Source organism: Danio aesculapii, chromosome 23 (assembly GCF_903798145.1).
Source record: "Danio aesculapii chromosome 23, fDanAes4.1, whole genome shotgun sequence".
NCBI classification, from domain to species: Eukaryota; Metazoa; Chordata; class Actinopteri; order Cypriniformes; family Danionidae; genus Danio; species Danio aesculapii.
Window position 1 is genome coordinate 42,511,303 of NC_079457.1, and position 23,595 is coordinate 42,534,897.

Genomic DNA, 23,595 nt, shown 5'->3' on the forward strand with positions numbered 1-23,595 from the left:
GCTCTGGAGTATGTGGAGAGGGTGTCATGTTGTAGATTTGGTGTGTCTTGACTTATTTTGTGAGATGTAGAGCCTTGTTACTTTTCTGGACTGACTTCGTTTAGTACTGTATATGTGGCTTTGTTATTGTGAGCAAGAATGGGTGTAGATAAACATATATATGGCATTTTGTGAGTTTTATGGTCAATATTCTGGTCTGTTATATTTACTAGTAGAAAGGCATTTCTTATTCATGATGTTTCGTGGATGTTTGTTGGGTGAATTATTAAAATATGTTCTAGGGATACAGTTCTTTGTGAAAGGGTTTCTGATTTTAAATGGATTTCTGTTGTCATTTGTCATTGTTAGTTTGCTATTGTTTGACCAGTGAGTATTTTTAGCATGCCTTCTTGACTTCATGCCTTCTTGACTATTGTTTGCTGTCTTTTAAAGTTAGAGCTGAAATCAATTGGACCATTAGTAGCACATTAGATATGCAAGATCAGACCACTTATATCAGTTTTAAATTGTGTTGTAAATATCCTGCGAGTGCAAAAATATATGGATGTTTCTTCAGCTGTGGTACTTTTGAACCGATGGGATTCTTAAAAAAACAAAACAAAAAGAAACTTTTCATACTTAATCTTATTATATTTGTCACAATGTTCAGCAATACGTTACTGAACACATGCATTACGGAGTAGTATTTCTTTTTGACATTTAATTAAAAAAAAGTATTTATACAGGCATTTATTAAAACTGTGTATACAGTGCTCAGCATACTGTAAATGAGTACACCCCATTTTATATTTCTCAGTGAATATAGGTAATATATTTGATGTGTTTGAACAAAATAGTTTTAGGTAAGGCAAGGCAAGGTTGTTTATATAGCACATTTCATTCACAAGGGTACTTCAAAATACATAAACAGGAATAAAAAAACAAGTATAAGAAAATAAAAACAACAAAGAATAAAAATTATTAAAAACAGATTAAATACAAGTTATAAAGCAATGGAAAAGAAAGATATGATGCGATCTGTCGGATGCAGCACAGTGCTAATTCAGTAAAGGCACAGCTAAACAGATGTGTTTCCAGTCTTGATTTGAATGTGCCTAATGTTGGAGCACATCTGATCCTTTCTAGAATCTGATTCCCACAATGGGGGGCATAGCAGCTGAGGGCGGATTCTCCCTGCTTTGAATGAACTCTTGGAATTTCTAATCTACTTGTTCCTAAAGATCTGAGTGATCTGTTAGGTTTGTATTCAGTGAGCATATCTGTAATGTATCGAGGTCCTAGTCCATTTAGTGATTTACTGTGTAGTTTAAATTCTATTCTGAATGTAACTGGGAGCCAATGTAAAGATATGAGGACAGGTGTGATGTGCTCTGATTCTTTGGTTCTGGTCAGAATTCTGGCAGCAGTGTTCTGGATGAGCTGCAACTGTCAGACTGTCTTTTTGGGAAGGCCAGTGAGGAAGCCATTACAGTAATCCACCCTGCTGCTGATAAAAGCATGAACAAGTTTCTCTAAGTTCTCAATGGAAACAAAGCATCTAATTCTTGCAACGTTTTTGATTATTATTAAACATATATTTAATAAAATAATATTTAAGTCACCAAACATCTTTAGAAACAGAAAGATAATACATTTAAATTAATACAAAATATTGCAAAAACAAATTACAAACTACAAAATTTCAACAAAATTTGATATATTTTTGGAAATTAAGTAATTATGCCATTCTCGTGGTATAAATATCTACCATGGGAATATAAATATTTCCATGGTATACCTGTAAATATCTACTACTTTTCACATAGTAGATACTAAAATGGATATGGTACAATTATGTTATGTAGTCGGGTCCATAAAAAAAAACAAAAAACCAAACCATTAAAATCTCTACATAAAAAGAATCAAATAAACAGATCATTGTAGTGTGGTCTTCATATAAAACAAATGAAAATAATGTTACTTTTAACAAAAATAAAATCCTGTAACTCGTGCTGTATATATTATGGTTATAGAGCCACAGAGTTAAAAAAAACATCCATAAGACAGCTCTGATATTTTGTCCTCTGTCTCTGTGATGTCTTAATTTAAGACAAAAGTACATCATGCTTACTTTTAGGATTGTAGTCTTTGTTGGGGGCAGTGCCAGTCTATTTTTTGACCATCATACAGTACATGAGGAGCTTGGTTTAACTAACTGGACGCTGGATAGATTTGGCACTAGGCTCCTGCAGGCCTCTTCACATTCTCCACGCATGCCTGAATGTTCCTGATCACACATGAGTACAGAAAACTCACACTTTTCTTCATTCTGTTCTTCAATATCAACTAGTAAACTCCATCATAGTATTTGAGTCCCACAGGGGAGGGTAAGCTCTGAATGCAGTGCATGGACGTTTGAGTCTGGTGTTGATATGCCACGAGAGGCGGACGCTATTTAAAGCCAGATCTATGACCCGCAACTGCTCTCAGTCATGCCAGTCTCTTCACTCGTCTCTGTGTGTTGGTGATTCCCGTATCCTGCTCGCTGGGCATGTTTGCCACCCACAGAAGCAGTCTGACTGAGTTGCGGGTCGGGCACACCAGCCGCCGCCTCAGCCGCCAACACAGTGTCCCATCTGAACAGGTACCAAAAAATGGCCCACCGGGGAACAGCGTGCGGAGAAGCAGCAGCATTAGCAGCAGTAAGCTGCTTTCCTTGTCCTTCAGCGAGAGCATGCGGAGCGACATCGACCGATACCTGTCCGACCAGGGCCTATACCCACTGAGGCAGGGTGGGGGGGAGATTGGGGAGATTCGGAGCCTGCGGGAGGTGCGGGCGGCCGCCCAACTCAAAAACCTGGAGGACTTTCTAAGGACCAATGGAGTGTCGTTGCAGGAGTCCATCTCCTTCCAGACTGGCATGAGGTACAGGTAAGAGGCAGAGAGGCTGCAAGGCTTTCACAAATAATGATTGGTGCAGGAGAGAAAATGTTAAGCTCTCCAGTTAATGATTTTTTGGGGAAGATGTGCTTTCTTTATTGGTGAGTTATTAGTTGGGCTTTCAAAGGAACACTCCCATGTTTTTGGAAAGCACTTTGTGAATCCATTGAACAGATTATTGGGTCTGGTGGGAGCACTTTTACCTTAGCTTAGCATAAACCATTGAATCAGATTAGCATCTCGCTCAAAACAAAAATGTAAAAGAGCATTGATAATTTTCCTATTTAAAGCTTGACTCTGCTTTAGTTACATTGTGTCCTGAGACAGACAGAAAATGAAACAATGTTATTTTCCAGGTCAATATAGCTTGGAACTATACTTGATTCTGGCATAATAATCAAGGATCTTTGCCGCAGTACCATGGCTGCAGCAGGCACAATGATAATATGCAGCACCTGAAAATATTCCCCAAGGTAACAGAACTGTGTAATATCATTTCAAGAGTTCACACTTAGCTGATGATTCATCAATAGCTTGTTTGGCATGCTGTCCCGGGAGAGAGCCCCGAGCTCAAGGGATCCTCGAGCCCGGGGCTTCCTCCCGTTTGCAGAGCGAGAGGGGAGCCTGAGCTCGGTGGATCTCAGAACTCCCCGTCTGCAGTAGCTAAGGGAACACGTGAGGAAAAAAGAAGGGGCTAGACAAATGTTTCATTGTTATGCATGATGTATATTTTTTGGATGGGAGGAAACCGGAGAACCCGGGGGAAACCCACGCGGACACGGGGAGAACATACAAACTCCTCACAGAAACACCTACCGACCTGGCAGGACCAGGGTTGGCAGTGTTCTTGCTGTGGGGCTAACAGTGCTAACCACTGGGCCTCCGTGCCGCCCGATCTAAGGTTAAGGAGGAGAATGGGGAGGAAGGGGGGTTTCTTCCAAACGAAGATAAGGTGGACTGAAAACTGTGGTTATTTATAGTAGCTTATGGCTCATATGATTGGACGATACTGATTAGCTTAATACGAGACCGGCTGTGATAAATCATAAGCACGTGATCCTCTCGAAATTAGTTTATTAATAAACCTCACTTATAGGAACTTTTTTTTTCCAGAAAGGTTTGATCTGGAGATTGGCTGAATGGATTCAAAAATGTTGAAACTCAACTGTTCAATCAGAGGAGATTTGTAAAAGGAGCCTGTGTCTGTTTCTTTAAATGAGTGCAGTTTAATATTACAGTATGTACAGTAGTATTTACGGTGTCATTTTACAATATGGTTTCATCTTTTAGCATTCAATAGTTTAGCTTTTAGCACAATCTACCAATTAACACAGCTTATTTTTGATTTATTTGTATGTTTAAATATGTAAAATAACCATGTAAAAAACCCACATGAGATAAAAAAAAAAAAAATCATGTGAGAAACCCGTATTGTACTGATGTGATGTATAAAATGGGCTTTTTAAACATCTTCAAAGTAAAAAAGGGAACGTGTGAGCACAATTTTTTGTGTTTCACACATGTTCCAAATGAGCTCCTGTACTTGCTGTACTTCTGTACTGTACTTGATTCACACATGTTCCATATGAGCTTCACACCTGATTTTAATGTGACGCTCACAATCATGGTAATTGCTAAAATCAAAAGTGGCTTATGCAAACATTAGCCACTGTGATTAACATTCACAAGAAAGAAACAATTGAATTTTTATTAATTAACATGAATAAAAGTTATTGTAGTGAAAATATATTGCTTATAGTTAATTTGTTAACTAATGCATTAAATAAAAACTAATGTGTCCTTATTTTAAAGTATTATCATTTTTTACTTTAGTTTATTTACTTTATTGATTGATTGATTGATTGATTGATTGATTGATTGATTGATTGATTGATTGATTGGCTGATATTCTAAATAGCTTTTTATTTTTATTATAGTTTTAGTTTAATAGTTTTAGTGATGAAAACACAAAAGTATCCAACATTTTTCATTTTTTCCTCATATGTATATTTATATTTTATTTTAGTCATATTTTTTTATTTACCAAATATTAAATAATTGTTTTGGGGGGCAATAATATTTTGAAATAAGATTCTATTCATGCATTAAATGTAGAAAGACCCTTTATTTTACAATACCCTTTTTTACATTTACTTATTATTGTAATAACAGTAACTTCTTTATAATTGCATGCAAACCAGACACCAAATCTAACCATTAACAGTTTGTATGTTATAGTAAACCGTTGCGGTTTTAGTATACTGATTTCAACTTTCCTTAAATCCATTATTTCTTGTCATCATCTTATGTTGAGTGTTAGATACAGGTTTCCAGCATTGTTTATGCTGACCAGCATGGTGATTTTTAGCTGGAAAGCAAATTCATCTTCATGGTGTTTCTGTTGGTCTATTAGTCCATTGGTTGTCACTTTGGAGGTGTAATGGAGTCTGTTTTTGACCGTGTTGTGTGTATCTAAGGCACTCAGAGAGAATAGCAAGTGTTAAGCTGAGACTGAAGGGGGGTCTGGACCAGCTGTGTGAAATGGATTAAGTGCTTTGCTCTTATAAGCCATTTGCGAGGGCACCGGTCTTTTCATGGTGGCATGCTGGTACAGTGCTTGGGTCTTCATTTGACAGTCCTGTCAACAACATATCAGGCACACATTATCAATACATCCACCAGAAATTATACTTAGTGGAAATAATGGTAAGTGTTTTGCAGGCTGTGCATTACTAGTTCTTAAAGTTGCAGTGGTTGTACTTTACAGCAAGGTTAAATTGGCAGTAATTGAATTTAAACAAAAGACTTATAATAACTTTTACAACATTAATCTTGCAAATAAAAATTTAATATACAAAATTACCTCTATAAAAATTCATTTAGCAGTGCTGCATGACTTTATAAACAAAATCTTTCTCAATTGAAAAGCTACACAACAATTAAATACATGTTTTTACCCAATTATGCCAACAAGGCCATGTAAACATGTTAATGCATTTTCCGCTCAGCGTGTGCTTTCTGTTGGCTTAATAAAGTGTGCATGTGTGACAGTCCTTATTGCAGATTTAAGCCCATCCAAACAAAGCAAAAAAGTTTTGCATTAAAGTAGGAAAAAATATACCGCTAACTCAGATGCTTTTTTGATCTAACAATTTATAAATATGCATTCTCATCTCATGTAGCAGAAATAGATACAAGCAAAAAGCTGCGTCTGAAATTGCATGACAGGATAATATATGAGTCATAAATTTCCGCTGACTTATCGAAATATTCTTGTTCAGTTTTTAATGATTTATTTAACATGACAGCCAGCAAAACAAATGAAACACTTACAGTTAGATGCGCAAATTATTACATTCTGACGTCACCACCTGAAAATAAGCAGATTTATTTCTGACTTGTTATTTTAAAAGTCTTGTAAACACGGTTTACTTACAGTACATTGGCAGGTTATTTGTTTGGATGTAAATACTCTGTACAATGGTTTATTCAAAAAGCAAATATTTGTTTGCTTATTCAGAACATTAATAACAATAACAATGAGTCATATTCACCTCAAGAACCAAGGTTTTGTCAGTGTATTACTGAATTTCCCATAGGCATTGTAAAAAATAATTGTGCAACTGATTTTAATGTTACAGTCTGTTTCCCTTAAGCATCGTAACTGAAAACTGAAAATCACCATAAGTCAGTCATCATTTTATTGTTCTCTTTGTTCCTCTTTTTTAAAGAATTTGTAAATAAAATTGGCCTGATTAAGAAGGGCAAAAAACAAACAAACAAAAATAATTAAATTAGTGATCAACCATTTTTTTTTTTTTATAAAAAAGTAATGTAGGAAATATGGTTGAAAACTTGGAAAAATGGGGATAAACTAAAACCAATCTGTCAATGGGTTATATGACAAACATGGTAATGTTTTTCAGCCACCGATAAACTTTCGATGATAGGTTGATGTCATGAGGTTCTTTTCACAGCATCGATAATGTCATTTAATCAAATTATAGTCCTTTAAATAAACCTCAGCATTCATTCAGTTGTTCACGTGTAAAACAATCGAAAGGCCATTTAAATGCAAGTGCCGTCAAGAGCAGCAGATGAGTGCTGAAACCACATTAAAAATTCTATGGTAAAATAAATGTCCATATTTTAAAGACATGCCGCAAAACAACGAAATTTGATGCAGTGCTTCTTGTCCGCTGTGAAGCCCACTTTATATCTTTTCTTAATCAGGCTGTGAAGATCATTAATTTTAAACAAACCAGCTGTTGAACATAGCAAGTTTTTAATGGCATAACAGTTCACCTGAAGCGCTTGAGCTGGTTGATTCAAAATTAAAAGTCCCCATGCATATCAGCGAGTAATGGGGTTTATAATAGGGAAACAATCCATGTATTGGGCAGTTCTTAACTTTATAACTTTAGCAAATTCAGCTTTATATAGGCTTATCTTGACTGCTAATCCACGAGATAATGATTTTTGGGTTAAATGTTCAGGATACAATTTCATATAAGGTTGTTTTCCAGCCCAGGAAATTGGAAATATGTATCGCAGTCTACATTCTTGCAAAATGTGAAATATGTTTTTCCGGGTAGCTTTTGCTGCATGTTTCAGATGACAAATCCACTAGATCATTACCCTATATTTTACAGTCTGTGTGTCTCACTGTCTATTTCTATAGTAGTCTGCTTATTAGTGGCTGAGGTCTGTTACTGACTAATTTCTACTGGATAAAATGTGCAAGAGATTAGTCTGTAACACTTAAGTTTAGGGACCAATTTTTACTATTAATAAACAGATTAAACACAGCAAAATGACAGACTGCAACAGCACGCCCACACACACGCACACAAAATAAGAGCGAACACGTGTGTGTTTTAACACATTGTGCTGTTTTTGCTCATCTACTCGCAGCAAATGTAACAGGATGCCCACCAAACAGGTAAATGTGATGCTCTATAGAGTTCCATTATAGCTAACTTACTGTACAAAATAAACCTGGTTTACCGTCCACAAGCCGTGACTCGTGTTGTGTGATTGAAGTGTCCTTGTTTGTAGTTGCATGCACTATAGTGCTGTAGTTATTCCAGCGTTGGGCAAGGATAACTGCACTGCTACATCACTTCGCTGGGATTTGGATCCTATTTTAACATCAGGATTTTTTAAAGTTTTATAAAAGTTTTTTGTTTATATAAAAGTTGGGTTTATATCGCTCCATTATGATTCGACACACTATACCTACACTGTAAAACCCAAACAGTTAAGGTAACTCAAACTATGTGAGGAAACTGATTGCAACAAACCATTTAAGTTCAAAAACTAATTCTAAAGAGTACTGTGAACTTAATCCACTTGAGTAAAGAAAGCAATTTGAGAACAGTAAAACCCAATAAATTAAGGCAACTCAAACCAACTGAGTACTGTAAAACCAAATAAGTTAATGGAACTCAAACTATTTGAGGAAATCGATTGCTACAAACCATTTGAGTTAAAAAACTAATCTATATGAGTACTGTGAACTTACTCCATTAAAGCTGAAGTAATGAGGTATTTAATTAACTCATAACCTTCAACACTGAGTTCAAAACTCTTTTTAAATGAGTAGAATTAACTTTCAGTCAATTTTGACTTAACCACACTCATTTTAGATGTTTTGCAGTGTAGATACAATTCTAAACAGCTTGCAAAAGTAGATTTTGCATGATACGTGCCCTTCAAATAATACTATAATTTAAAAATGTTGAATAATAAAAAAAACATTATGTACTCTACTTGTGTTTTTCCGTGGTCTTTGTGAAATTGAAGAGTAAGCTCAGTTTTAATAGTCTGTGGTTAAAATCACAATATAGTAGCATCACAGTGGCTATAAAAATGAAAATGGTGAACCAAACATGTCATTTAACGTACAGTCTGTGCTGTTTTTAGCAGCACTTAAGCAGCATCACAAGTGCGGTTTGTCAAGTGAGAAATACAAATACTAACATGTCCACAGTTTACAGTGCTCATATTTTACTCAGGATCATTTGATAATAGTGTTGATATTCTCCGGCATGACATGTTGCTGAATTGTTGAAAGAGTTGTCTATTTTCTACCTGACACATGCTCTCAGGTCATACATCTAAATCGGTCTGTTTAATCTCCAAGTCTGTCATCGACTTCCTTTACCACCCTTTTTGACTGCATGGATTTAAATAGTCCCGTGTTGTCATGTCCAAACAGTCTCAAGCCTTTTACTATTGATTGTAATGAACTGTGAAAAGAAAAGCAGCAGATCCATTTTATTTAATTTAATTTCCTGTTTTTATGAGAACCGGATACTAATAAAACATTCAGTATTATAATCAAATATGGGTAATTGTTTTCATAAGGCATAAATAATTATTGATCCATATAGTGTAGTTACATTATCTACCAGCAGGGGCTAGCTGGATCATGCCAACGGACCTATTTGGTGACACTAAAGTATGCCAGTTGTATCCACAAGATGGCAGAAAGCGCACGTTCTCTGTCAAAGACAGCACTTAGCCTTCCATCTGTAGCAATTGTCTTCATCTGTCAAGTTGTGTTTTCGTATAATTACTTATTTATAGTCTTTATATGATAACTTTTTTATGGATTTAAGACATTCAGTCCTGTCATGATTCTGTGTTTGTCCCAGAATCTCACCAATTGTCTGCTAGCTGTGGAATTAGTTGTCATCCCCAAGACCCTTGGAGTTGAATGTAATCAGTTAAGCGTACAAGAGTAATAATTAATAACTAATTAAGTGCAATGCAGGAGGGAGTTGAAGCTCTTTCTGTTTGTCTTTCTCTCTGTTCTGCAGACTTAATGAGGCAAGCCTCTTTTCTGCTCTACTTCCTCTTCAATTAAAGGCCGCCGCTCATTCTGTCTCTTTGTTTTTCCTTCTGTGTTTCTCTTTTAATTATTTTTTTATGTGTTATTTTCCCTTAGGGAATGTACTCTGGATTAAACATGCACTTATATAATGCTGCCGGGTTTATACATAAATATGTACATGGAAATACATACAATATACATACAATGGGGTTTGATATTAGAATACATTATCAAGCCAGATCTATTGAAGTACAAAACCTAAAAGTCAGCATCTGACTGATTAAAATTAACATGGTGTGCACTAAAAAAGCAGGCTGATGGGTGAAAAGATGGGTCTCGGTCTGTTTTCAAATGAACTCAGTAAATTAATAATTAATTGACAGTAAATTAAATTCCAATTGGACCAATAGCTTCAAAAATAAAAACACATCACAATATCACAAGACATGACCATAGAAAAGGACAGAATGCTGAAGCACACCTGCTTTTAGTTGTGATGTTGCTCATTACAGTTCAGTATATACGCCATATCATTTCTTCACACTGTAAAACGCAACAGTCAACTTTATCAAATGAAATGAGTGAAGTTAACTCCAAATTTACTGAAAGTTTATCCTACTCATTTGAAGAGTTTTGAACTCAGTGTTGAAGGTTATGGGTTAGTTAAATACCTCATTACTTCAACTTAAATGGAGTAAGTTCACAGTACTCGTATAGATTAGTTTTTTTTAACTCAAATGGTTTGTTGCAATCAGTTTCCTCAAATGGTTTGAGTTGCCTTAACTTACTGGGTTTTACTGTGCTCAGAATGCTTCATTTAATCAAATAGAGTAAGTTCACAGTACTCATTAGGATTACTTTTTGAACTTAAATGGTTTGTTGCAATCGATTTCCTCAAATGGTTTGAGTTACCCTAACTTTTTGGGTTTTACAGTGCAGATCTACATTTGTGTGTGCCAGAGGAATTCCTGACTGGTTTGACTCCTTTAAACATTTTATAAATTGTTTATGGGGTTCTCAGCTGATAAAAAAAATCATCTCATGCATGAGCAAACAGTAAACACATTCATAACACACAACATTTTCTCTGAATGTTCAGTAAGTTTTGTTCCCAAAAAAACTACAAGTGCTTCCTCTAAACCTTACCTTTAACATCAGGCATAACAAAAAATAAACATGAGGTTCATTTGATGTTTTTGCACGTTTCTGACCATTTTGTCAAGCTATGTTACACTGTACCAGATGAGCTACCAAGCAAGTTAATTAGGTCAGAAAAGACATGATGCAAATGTTAAGTAAAGGATAATGTGCTGTACATGTAGGCGGATGTTCTTTCAGAATAGTTCGACAGGCTCTTTTATGACACTGCAGGGCTTTATTTGTTCCCACTTTATATTGAGTGTCCTTAACTATGTACTTAGTTCAGAATATAAATACAGTCTACTTACTGTGTTCATAATATATTGTAGAACACTTCTGGTGAATACGGGTAGGGTTAGGGACATGTTTGGTGGTATAGGTTTAAGGGTGGTTTAAGGTGTAAGGGATGGTCAACAGTGTAATTAAAGATGTATTTGCAGAAATTAATAACAGATGTGGGTACATGTGTGTATTTAATCAAGCATAAACACAATATAAAGGTATGTATTTACACAGTAAGTATATTGTAACAAATTAGTAATTTCAGTGTAAGTAAATGGCTATTTCCTACAAAAGTAAACAATTAAACACTAATCTGAGCTTTAATAATTCACTACTTTTTTTTTCTTTAAAGCTTGCAGAAAAAAATGGCTGAATGTAGCATACCTACATGTACTGTTCAGTCACAAGACGGCATCAAACATATCTCTCAAGCAGTGACAGAAATGCATATACATTTTCACCAGCAGACAAGATGATTCAAAGTGCCTGGATGAACCTGTGTTATATACTGTAACATAACTCTGAATGTTGTGCAAGGCCAATCAAAATCAAGTCATCCAATATATTTATTGTTTACAAATTATAAACTATGGTAAAAGCGTTTGTGGTAGTAACATACACTTGCATCAACACAAATTTGTGTCAAATATGGACACAAGCAACCATTGGGTTATGCTTAGGTACAGATTAAACTTTTAGCTCATCAGTTCAAGTTCCAACAACCCAGCATTTTTGTGTGTAGTATTGTGCAAGGAGCCATGAAAAAAGCCTTTATTCATTGATAATCTTGGCCATCATCATAATTGGTGTGAAAAAGCACAAAAGCTATTGTTTTTTTATTGACTCTAGTATTCATTTAATTTGAAAACCCACATAAAATCTATGTACTTATGTTTGTTTATGTTAGAATAATACAGTGCAGTGTCATGCGTTTCAGTCCGCCTGGGTTGCAGATTCCATTCCAGTATTTGCTGTGACTTTTCTTGTAGTGATGCAGCAGAGCTCGAACTGCATAAACTGCATGATTTGAGAATTAGCATCCAAACAGAATCATGTGCTTCAGTGGAAGAAAGGAGCAACGGCAGAGGAGAATAAATGCGTTAACAACTACAGCAGTCCGGCATGATCTCAGTACATCAGAATAATTGGGATAATCACATTCGGGGAAAAAAAGGGCTGTCTGCAGGCTGATACTGAGCTAAAGAACAGACCCATAAGACATGCCTCACTGGTCTCGGATTAGCCCATGATAGTGAGTGAAATGGATTATATTCCAACAACTTTGTCTTCCCTTTATGTGAAAGATAGCGTTTTGTGTTTGATTTATACCCACTGTCTGTTGAAGGTCATAAAGAAGCATGGATTCTAGACTCTTCCAAGGTCTCTTCGCAATGCTGTATAGGAAGGTTTTTTTATTTCTTTTTATTTTACAGTAAGGGGTTATTTTATTCCTTGTGAAGGATTATGAAAAGTGCTGCACAAATACAATTTAAAATAGCACTACATAAAAATATGTTTCAAATCCGTCCTCTTTTACATTGTTTACTAAATACTGTGTTTAAAAATACTGTTATTATATCTTAAGTGAAATTTAGTTTAGTTTAAACTTTATTGTCCATTTTGCTTGGCACAGAAAGGACATTTTTCTTTAACACTGGATTTAAGACAACAATTGCATACACACAACAATCACACAATAACAACACTCATCAAGATAACAGCATAAGTTAAAACTTTAAAAACCAAATTTACCCCATACACATATTTCTGTCATTTTATCTACGATTACACTACCTTAATAGTAGCAAAAGAGTTTCGCTAAAACAGCCTAAGGACAGAAAGTACCAAACAATTGATTTATTTAATGCAGTGTTTCCCAACCCTATTCCTGGAGGCACACCAACAGTACATATTACGGATGTCTCCCTTATCTGACACATTCATTTCAGGTTTTGGAGTCTCTTCTAATGTTCTGATGAGTTGATTCAGGCATGTTTGATTAGGAAGAGGTTGAAAATATGTACTGTTGGTGTGCTTTCAGGAACAGGGTTGGGAAACACTGATTTAAAGGGCACCTATTTTACTCCTTTTTCAAGATTTAAGATAAGTCTTTTGTGTTTCCAGAATGTGTCTGTAAAGTTTCAGCTCAAAACAGTCATCAGATTATTTATTCTCAGATCTTTTAATCTCAGTTGCTTTGCGCACGTCCTGTCTTGTTGATGATTATACGCATTACTTTGGAGACATGTTAATATGTGGCTGTCAATCAATTCAGTGGGCGGGGAAACCGCACTCCTACATCACGTTGTAGTGGGCCAAAAAAATGGGAGGGATTTGGATTCTATTTTAACATCAGGAAATAAAAAAAGAGACTTATTGTCTTTCTATCACCCCAATTTGACTGTGGACGAGGGTTGGGCCGATAGACTATGCCATCGTCCATCGCCGATGGCCGACAGACCACATGATGCTGAGCCGGCATTGCGGATCGTCCGCCCTGCCCCGTTGCAAACCCGCTCGCGAAAAATACTCACTTAGGCCCTGTTTACTCTAATAGGTCTTAGTTTTAAAATGGCATTTTAGAACGAAAATGATCCACATCCACACTGTGTTTTATCTAGCATTTCTTAACAGCCCTCCGTCTGCTGAAATCGCACATCACGTGACCACACACACACACACTAGGGGTGTCAAAATATATTGTTTCTTTGGCGCACCGCGATGCAGACGCGGACAATTCGGTATCGGTTCAGTAATAATCATAACCGGTTATTATGTACTGACATCATTTATCTCATATGCGCTATGTCGCCGTAGCTTACTATGGCGAGGGAGGCGAGCGCGAGTATTTACAGAGCTCCAAACTCTTAAAAACGCAGAAACTGTGCACATTCACTGCGTGTGTGTTTGCTGGATTAGTCTTTCATTGACACTTACATCTGAAGCGCCTACTTCACTGCGTTTGAGAGAATGAAAGTAAACTCCATTTCACTCTCTCTCTCTCTCTCTCTCTCATTGTGGCTCATTTGACCTTCTGGCTTGACTTTTCCTCTCCTTTCGGCTGTTTTACAGTGATATTTCTGGATACAGACACGAATTGATGGCATGATAATCGTAACCGAACCAAAACGTGAGACCAGTGTAGGTTCACAGCTCTAACACACACACACACACACACACACACACACACACACACACACACACACGCACACACACACGCACACACACACATACACACACACAGCCACACATGCTGTCATGCGCTCCATGCGCTCGTCTGAGCTCCAGAGAGCAGTGCACGTCTGACAGGTCATCAAGGATGTACCGATGGATCGCGTCTCACTATAGTTGTTAAATGTGATATTTAATTAATCTTGTCTCTATCTAACCACTCTTCGTTTTTTTTAAATCTATCAGGTAATGCGTCACAGCATCAGTACACTGCTTCAATCTTTCACTTTCACACTTGTACTTAGTAATTTTAGTAAAAAACCTCAGATACTGTTGGTTGGGCACCTTTTTTAATGACCAAGTTCACTCTGCCTATTCATGCCAGAGTCCCCTTATCTTTATTTATTTATGATTTGTGTAATGGGTAAAACAAAGACCATGCGGGTCAGGTAGTTGAAACGGTGGGATACTAATAATTGTTTTGTTATGAATGAACTAATTATTCATAAATAATTAATTCACCGTTGCCTACGACGACGATGCCATCGTCCATCGCGATGTTTCACTTTAGACATTGTACGATGCCAAATTGGTTGACATCTCCCAACTCTACTGTGGATAGACTATACCTACATGCAGTTCTGTCCAAACAGCTCCCAAAAGATGATCATAGGTGCCCTTTAATGTGCTACACTGCTAAAAAAATTGACTAAACTTAAATTGTAAGGAAACTTGCTACATGGCTTTTTTGAGTTGGCTCAACTTTTAAATCAAGTACTGCACTTGAATTGATTTAAATTGAGTCAACTAAAAAAAAGCTATTCAGCAAATTGAGTCAACTTTTTTTGTGTGAAAGACAGCTAATGTAAAGTGGGACCAAATTTAAAAGGCTAGTCTGAGGGCAGTGATCTATTATATACAGTAGCTTTTCTCTATTAGTACTGCTGTTGGAGAAGTGGTCTCCCACTGTCCCCTCCAGGCCTGTCTAGTAAAAGGCCAGGCTGTATGAATTCAAATTAAAGAAAGTGCAGTTGTACGTTTTCTTTTTTCTACCGCAGGCGCAGTAGCTCTGTATTAAGATGCTCATGCAGTGTAAGCTTGAGATGGGAGACCCAGTATTTCATCCTTTTAACTCATGCCTTATAATAGATAGTCTTTTTTTGGGTAGCTGAGTTTGTGCAGATCTCCTAAGTAACAGGAAACACTACCTTGCAGAAGTTCATAGAGAAATACAGTGGTCCATAAGATGGGTATCATGAAAATGCTTATATTCTGCAGCACACTTTGTTGTTGTACATTGTAAATAAGTGACAGAAATACATGTACAAAAAATCTACAAGCAGTAAACACTCTGTAAGTGTGCTCAACAAGCATAAAATGAAAAAAGCAAATTTCGAAGAAGAGTATTTACTGTATGTTCACACAAAATGTGAATATTATATTGTGTTTTATGTTTTCAAAATATATTAAAATGTTAAAAAAGCTTTTAACAAATAAATAAATGTTTATTTTTGTTTAGATTTTTTTCGCAGTATTTTTAATTTACCTTATAACTGTATTATAACCATATAACTGAAAACCCCTAATTAATCCTAAATTTCATAATATATTTAAAATAAACTTTTTCCCCATGCAAGTTTTCTTAAATATTTTCTTTCACGGTTTAGCATTAAACCAAGTGGAACAGCACTACTTTGATTATTTTGTGCTAGCAGCTTGGCCTTAGATAACTGCAGAATAAAACAAAAAATTGGAACCTAAAAGTGAAATAAGTCAAGTAAAGTCATGTCAAGTCAAGCTTTATTGTCATTCTGCTACATGTGTGGACATACAGAGGAACGAAAGGTCGTGTCTCGCAGTGCTATATAGATTAATCATAAATACAAACACAACACTGGACATAAGAGCTATTAAAACATATGCATAACTAACATATACTAAAAAAAAAAACTTAACTACACACATAAGTCAGGCTATACAAGTACTTTTACATGAGACTGATCAATGTCGTGCAGGATATTGTGCAAGAGAGGTATTAAAAGTGAATATTGTGCAAAAGAGGTATTTAAGGTTTAATAGTGTGCAAGAGTTATTTAAGGTAAGTTATTTAAATAAGTTCAACAATGTAAAGCATAAATTCAAGGAATAAAGGTTACAAAATGTTCTAAACCTCTGAGGTTATATGTTACAATAATATTGTAAAATATTTTATATATTTTCTTATTTTTACCTGTTATATTTTACAATGACTTCAAATCATGAATAAATCAAACCATGAATAATTTCATTAAAAGAATGTTTATTAGATAAAAAGTTGGATTTAACCTTTCAAAGTGACATTTACAAAACAATAAATTAATCAGGTTATGCATGTGAAAAGCACATTTATAGAATTCAATATGAATTTTATAGAGTATTTTGAATTTCTTTATGCATCATCTATACATGTACTCTCATGTAAATGACCAGTGAACCAGGACAGATGTCAGATTTACCATGTCTGCACCTTTTTAGACCTGTAAGGAGTTTCTCTATTCCTGTGGAGCTGAGATTGCACGTTTGTGTGCATCATTAGCAGGAAATAAAGCTTATGAAATATCAATTTTCTGCAACATATTCATTTTAATTTGTTGATCATTAAACTCATTTTCCTGGCTTTGCAGACCAGCTCAGCAGCAGTGAATTGCAGCAGCTGGTACACTATATGCTGTACTGTATGTGGCTGCAAATGCTGTCAGTGCTTTGATGCAGTAATTGCTATGCTGTCCACCTGGTGTGTAACTGCCAGCTCAGACTCACACGTCAAATACTACCTTTTTCTTTCCCTCACTTGTCTTTCCATATGACTTGAAAATATTTGTTTTACCTATAATCCTTGAAACACAGACCCTGCAACCCCCATGAAGGCTCTAGTTTGTAACCACACAGCGCTTGACATTCAGAGGCAAAGCAGCTGCTCTTCGCTCCACAGAGTTCGGTTTTGCATTAGAAGTCTCTTTGCTTCATCACAGGCAGCGATGAGAATGTCACAGTCTAAATGAGATGGAGCTTATGTGAAAAAAGACAGCTTATATTAAATATTTTATTTATGGATTCCGCACTGAGCTACGCACTTTATTGGCAGGCACATTTTCTTGAAGCTTGTGTGTGTGTGTGTGTGTGTGTGTGTGTGTGTGTGTGTGTGTGTGTGTGTGTGTGTGTGTGTGTGTGTGTGTGTGTGTGTGTGTGTGTGTGTGTGTGTGTGTGTGTGTGTGTGCGTGTGCGCGTACTTAAGTCTCTTTAATGTCATCAGGATTGCAGAGCTTTAGGATATGTCGAGTCTTTTACAGTAGCCTCCAGGGCTCTGACAGAAGTTATAAATATACATGAGAAGCGACTAAATGAATGCCTCCTTGTGTTTTCCCCAGTTGCTTTGGTTTGTTTTTTAATATAATAAAAAAAATAATAAACTGGTGCATAAAATGTAAATTACATTTTTTAACTCTGAGAATTAAAGATGATGTAGATGTGCTACTAGTGTTACATAGTAAAATTACAATATACAGTTGAAGTCAGAATTATTAGCCCCCCTGAATTATTAGCCCCCCTGTTTAACTTTTCCCCCTAATTTCTGTTTAATGGAGAGAAGATTTTTTTTCAACACATTTCTAAGCATAATAGATTTAATAACTTTCTAATAACTGATTCATTTTATCTTTGCCATGATGACAGTAAATAATATTTGACTAGATATTTTTCAAGACACTTCTCTACACTGAAAAAAAATGATTCAAAGATGATTCCTTGGATATACAAAATTTTTTTAAGTTAAGGGGAAGTAAACAATTTATTTGGGCTCAATTTAAACAAACGAATTAAGTTGAACATTACTCAATTTAATTTGTTTTTTTTAATTCAACGCAATTAAATTGTTTGCAACAGTTTTGCAGACATCATTTTTTTCAGTGTACAGTTTAAAGTGTAATTTAAAGGCTTAACTAGGTTAATTATGTTAACTAGGCAGGTTAGGGTAATTAGGCAAGTTATTGTATAATGATGGTTTGTTCTGTAGACTATCAAAAAATATAGCTTACCATGACTAATAATTTTGACCTTAAAATTGTTCATAAAAATTTAAAACCTGCTTTTATTCTAGCCAAAATAAAACAAATAAGACTTTTTCCAGAATAAAAAATATTATCAGACATACTGTGAAAAGTTCTATGCTCTGTTAAACATAATTTGGGAAATATTTAAAAAAAGAAAAAAAAATCACAGGGGAGCTAATAATTCTGACTTCAACTGTAAGTATATATTTATATTTTTTGAACAACCTTTGCAAATGCCATATTATTCTCAACCCATGCTTTCGTACCCTTAAAGGGATAACTCACCCAATAATAAACATTTCCTAACCAAGTGGTTCTAAACCTTTGTAAATTTCTTTCTTCTGTTGAACACAAAACGAGATATTTTGAAGAATGTTGGAAAATAAGTAATTGACTTCCATAGTAGAAACTAAAAAATACAATGGAAGTCAGTTTTTTTTTTCAACATTCTTCAGCATCTTTCTTTGTGTTCAACAGATGAAAAAACTCTTAATAGGTTTGGTCAAATTAAAGATGAGTAAATTATGACAGGATTTACATTTTTGAGAAACCATCACTTTAGTATACAGTTGAAGTCAGAATTATTAGCCCCCCTGTTTATTTTTTTCATTTTTCATTTATGATGCTGTAACATTTAGGTAAGACAAATGTAATGTGTGCGACAGATCGAGCATGAGGCAGGAATCGATTCTGAATTTAAGCGTTTTACTCAATGGTTTGAACAAAAGTGTAACAATAATAATGGAAAAAAGAAATAAACATTTACAATATTCTCTTTAAGCGAAAACAATGAGTGTAAGCCAAATCAAAGAAATTAACAAAACAAAACAATCCTTAAGTCTAACGTCTAAACTAGGTGACAAAAATAAATAATGAAAATGAAGCCTGATATGTTCCATGTACACGCCACCCGATCTAAACTAATTAACTTACAAAACTCAAAATTACACAGGGGACAAAACACTCAAGCTAATCTAACAAAAAGAAGCTAAACTAAAACAAAACCTAACAAGAATATCATAAGGCTCAGTTTAGAATCACACAACAACCATCAAAGCATTTACTTAAAGCAAACAAAGTTTAACAAGTAAACTCGAATTACCACAGTAAAACTGAGATAATAAATCACCAAATTGCCTAAGCATGCCAAAAACACAAAAGCGTGGAGCACAAAGGTATGCCGAGGCAGAGGCACACCACACACTGATCTGTCAGAGCTTTAAATCCTTGCGACTCATCCGGGGAGTGGTGGAACTGGCACCGTCATAATGATGATGGACATTTAACTGAACCAATAAGCAACCTAAGTGTGGAGTAAGAAGCGGAGAGGAGGGTGAGGAAAATCAATACACACACACACAAAAAAAAAACATGGAACATAACACTAAACCCCGACCTGATCAACTGCAGCATCCCCAGATCACAGCATTGCCCAAAGGCTTGTAGTATTCACTGATGGGTTATCACTTCATTCTCCTCTCTTCTTACCCTGACTCTAGGGAGGGTATATTAGGACTCATCAGACCACATGACCTTCTTCCAATGCTTAAGAATCCAGTCTTTATGCTCCCTAGCAAATTGAAGCCTTTTCTTCTGATTAGCCTCGCTGATAAGCAGTTTTCTTAAGGCTGCATCTGGTTATTTCCAGACCATTATGTTTCCTTCGCATTGTGCGTGAAATGCTCTTACTTGTATTATAAACATAGCCCTGAGTTATACTGTTGTTGTTTTCTCTTGTTTTTTTTTTTCTGGATTTCACCAGATATCTAAGTGATTGCATTACTTTCTGATCACATTTCTTCCTCAAAGATGATGGCTATACCCAGCAATCTCCTTAGGTGTTTTCTTTGCATGGCAATAATTTGACCCTACTAAAACAGATCAACATCTTTTCCAACATGATTGTTTTACAAATGAGAAGCTATAAATATTAAATATTAAATATTTTGTTACAAGCTGAAACATAATAATGCATGCGGTAATTATCCAATGGGATACTCTTACAGTACCTGTTAGTTAAATCCAGGTAGTGACTTTTTAAATGAGTAGAGTATTTTCTTGCTGTAACAGAATCTAGATCGTTTCATTAGTTGTTTTTTGTGGTTTGAGCTCATATGAATTGCCATCCACTGTACTGTAATTCATCTGAATGATTTTTCTGAGATGTGTGATTTATTTGTTTATTTTTTTGCCTGAGTCATCACTGTTGATCTGATAAAGTTCTTGGTCGGTTCCCGCTGAGAAGCCTCAAGCAGAATGAGTCGGCGCGCTTTTCTTCTATAGTTCATTGCTCGAGGATGAACACTCTTGGCTCATGAGTAATTCACAATGTTCATTTAATGTTCAGGCATTCAGAAAGCCAGTCTTATGAAGAGCTGCTTGAGGTTTTGAGTACTGTATGAAGTTCTGACAGATCTGAAGGACAAATATATCACTTTTATTGTTGCTTGTGCTAAATTCTTTGTTAAAGAAACAGACAGTTTAAAGTCCGAGACACACTAAGCTGATATACAGTAGGTCATTGGGCAGTGTTGAACCATCGGCCTGGCTTGTTGTTTTGTGTCCCACATGTTTGCTGTCAACAGGTTAATATTGGATTGAGTTGGCATGATTCAGCAAGTAAAATCTACATCGGCCATAGGCTGAAGAGAGTGCTCTGATTGGTTATTGAGCATTGAATCAGAGCGTGAGAACAAAAACTGAAGTGATGTACCCAAGTAAACAATTCAAGGCAAGAAGAAACACAAAGTTGCTGGCTTTCTCAAATATTTGCAAAGGATATGGATTATTAGATTATTATCTATATTTGCACAAGCGAATCCCTCAGTGACAATAGCACATACTTTATGCACACATGTGACTTTTAATTTTCAATAAGCCAGCTCAAGCACTTCTGGTGAACCGTCATGCCATTACAAAATCACTACGTTTAAGTTCTGATTTCTTTAAAAAAAGGTGATCTTCGTTGGTTGATTGAGATGCAGTATGAAGTGGAAATCATACTGATCAACACACACTATATTAAATTTGATTGTTTTATGCCATATCTTTAAAATATGGGTATTTATTTTACCACAGGATTTTTCAATGGAGTTTCTGTGCTCGTTTCTGCATTTAACTGGTCTTTCATCTTTTTTTTTACTTGAACAACTAAATGGATGAACAACTAAATGGATGCTAAAGTCTGTTCAACTGATTTTATTACATTGATGCTGTAAAAGAAACCTTATGAAATTGATATTAGCCACATAAACCTTTTACCCGAAGTTTATCAGTGGCTGAAAATCACTTGCTGTGCAAATAGACCAGTGGTTCTCAAAGTGGGGGTTAGGACCCCCTGGGGGGTCATGGGACAATGATAGGGGGTTGCTTGGTGATTTTCAAAAGTCAAATAAATTTTATTAAACTATTAAAAAGCAACAACGGCAAATAAAAAGCCATCAACCATTTTTATTTATTTTCATATGATTGTGTGTTTACGTTAGATTAACAACAATGCAATAGCATCAGTTGCAGCAGATTGATTTTATAGCACCAGGTTAAACTTTTTAACACCTTTATGGAAAACGGATACAATAAAAACAAATACAGGCCACTACTGAACATTAAGGATGGTCATGGTGGTGGTCTCCAAAATGAAACCAAAAATAGACTTGTTCTGAAAACATTGTGTCCACCAGTCTCTTTAGTTGAGGTTAATATTAAATTAAACAACTTAATAAATGACTATAAATTATAGCCTATGGTTGTTAGACTGTTGCACTTTTTTGTATTGTCAATATGCTTGTTTATATAGGCCTATTGTTGTGTGTGCAACATTTGTCTGTTTTTAACCACCTTTGTTTGTACACATTTCATGTTCGGGATTCCTTTTGTTGAATGAGAAACTCAAATTCTCTCATTTCATTCGGCTGCCATCCGTTTTGTGTATTCACGCTCAGATTTTTGGTCCAGGCGGGACCAGATGTGAGTTGTACTTGGTGTGACCTGGCTCTAAAAATTCTGTGACTTTTTTTTTGTAACATACTTCTGCCTGCTTACCGCAATGTCAAACATTACAGGATGTGTTGAAGAGCAGTAGCTAGAGGACATGATTTCCGCTACATTCAGTCTTCCATGGCGGGGCGTCACACCAAAATTCCTCCCGCCACAGCTACATTACAGCTTCTCATTTAAAACATTCAGTCATTGTTTTTTAAATTGTAGGTTATAATCGCACCAAAACATATTAAAAGTTAAGTGAATTATAACAGCGCGAACTTACAGTGTATATTTGAAAGCGTGCAAGAAGTTTTGTGCACAAACAGCGTAAATCGGCGCGCAAACAAAGAGATCCGCATGCTCGTATTACAATGTGATCTCGACTTGTAATAATGCGCTCACAACATTTGTCATTGAAATAACGCTATAGGTAGTTGGTAGATGTAAAAGGTCTGCCGCCACAGATGGAAAAAATCCTAGAGGAAACACTGGAGGAGATTGATAATGTTTTTTACACAAACCCACAGTTTTGCAACTATCACATTAAAATTGAAAGCTACTTAAAAGTTGCTAAAATGTATTAATTTGCAAATCATGCTTTATACTGCCTCTAGTGTTAATTTTCAATCAAAACTGCAGTGAAATGCGGTGTCACTTTACAATAAGGTTGTGTTAATATATTAACTAACATGAATGAACAATGAACAAAACATATATTCATCTTTGGTAATGTTAGTTAATTGTAATAAAGTTGTTTATTTTAGTTCATATTAACTCCAAATGCATTCACTAAATGTTAACAAGCAAGAATTTGGACTTTAATAATGCATCAGTAAATGTTGAACTGTGATTAATAAATGCTGTATAAGTATTGTTCATTATTATTATTAAGTACATAACTTAATGAAAGTACATTACCTAATGAAACCTTATAAAGTGTAACCTCATTGTAGTAGGTACGTTTTTGGAGTTTATCAAAAAATATTGGTAAAAGTTTTTTTTGATCAAATATTTTCGGGTGAAAACAATATCTTAAATAAATAATAATAAAAGTTTCATTATTGGATGAACTCCTCCAATAATCCTTGTTTTTAAAAAAAGCTGTGCATATAATGTGGATGTTAGAGCTGTTAGTGCTCTTTGGGGTGTTTGTGTGTGCAGCCCTGCGGTGAAGCT

General features: G+C 35.5%; 1 protein-coding gene across 4 annotated transcripts in view; it reads left to right on the top strand.

The window, feature by feature from the left end:
* The window catches only part of kcnab2b (potassium voltage-gated channel subfamily A regulatory beta subunit 2b), a 125,508-nt gene that overhangs the window by 28,676 nt on the left and 73,237 nt on the right, over positions 1–23,595 (top strand). For 2 of the 4 annotated variants that reach the window (XM_056448824.1, XM_056448820.1), the window contains exon 1: positions 2,452–2,910. The exons of the other annotated variants lie outside the window; for them this stretch is intronic. In XM_056448824.1, coding sequence (XP_056304799.1) covers positions 2,531–2,910 — 380 coding nt within the window. In that variant the 5' untranslated portion in view covers positions 2,452–2,530. Of the gene's footprint in view, positions 1–2,451; positions 2,911–23,595 lie in introns of those variants that run through there. 4 annotated transcript variants of the gene reach the window in all.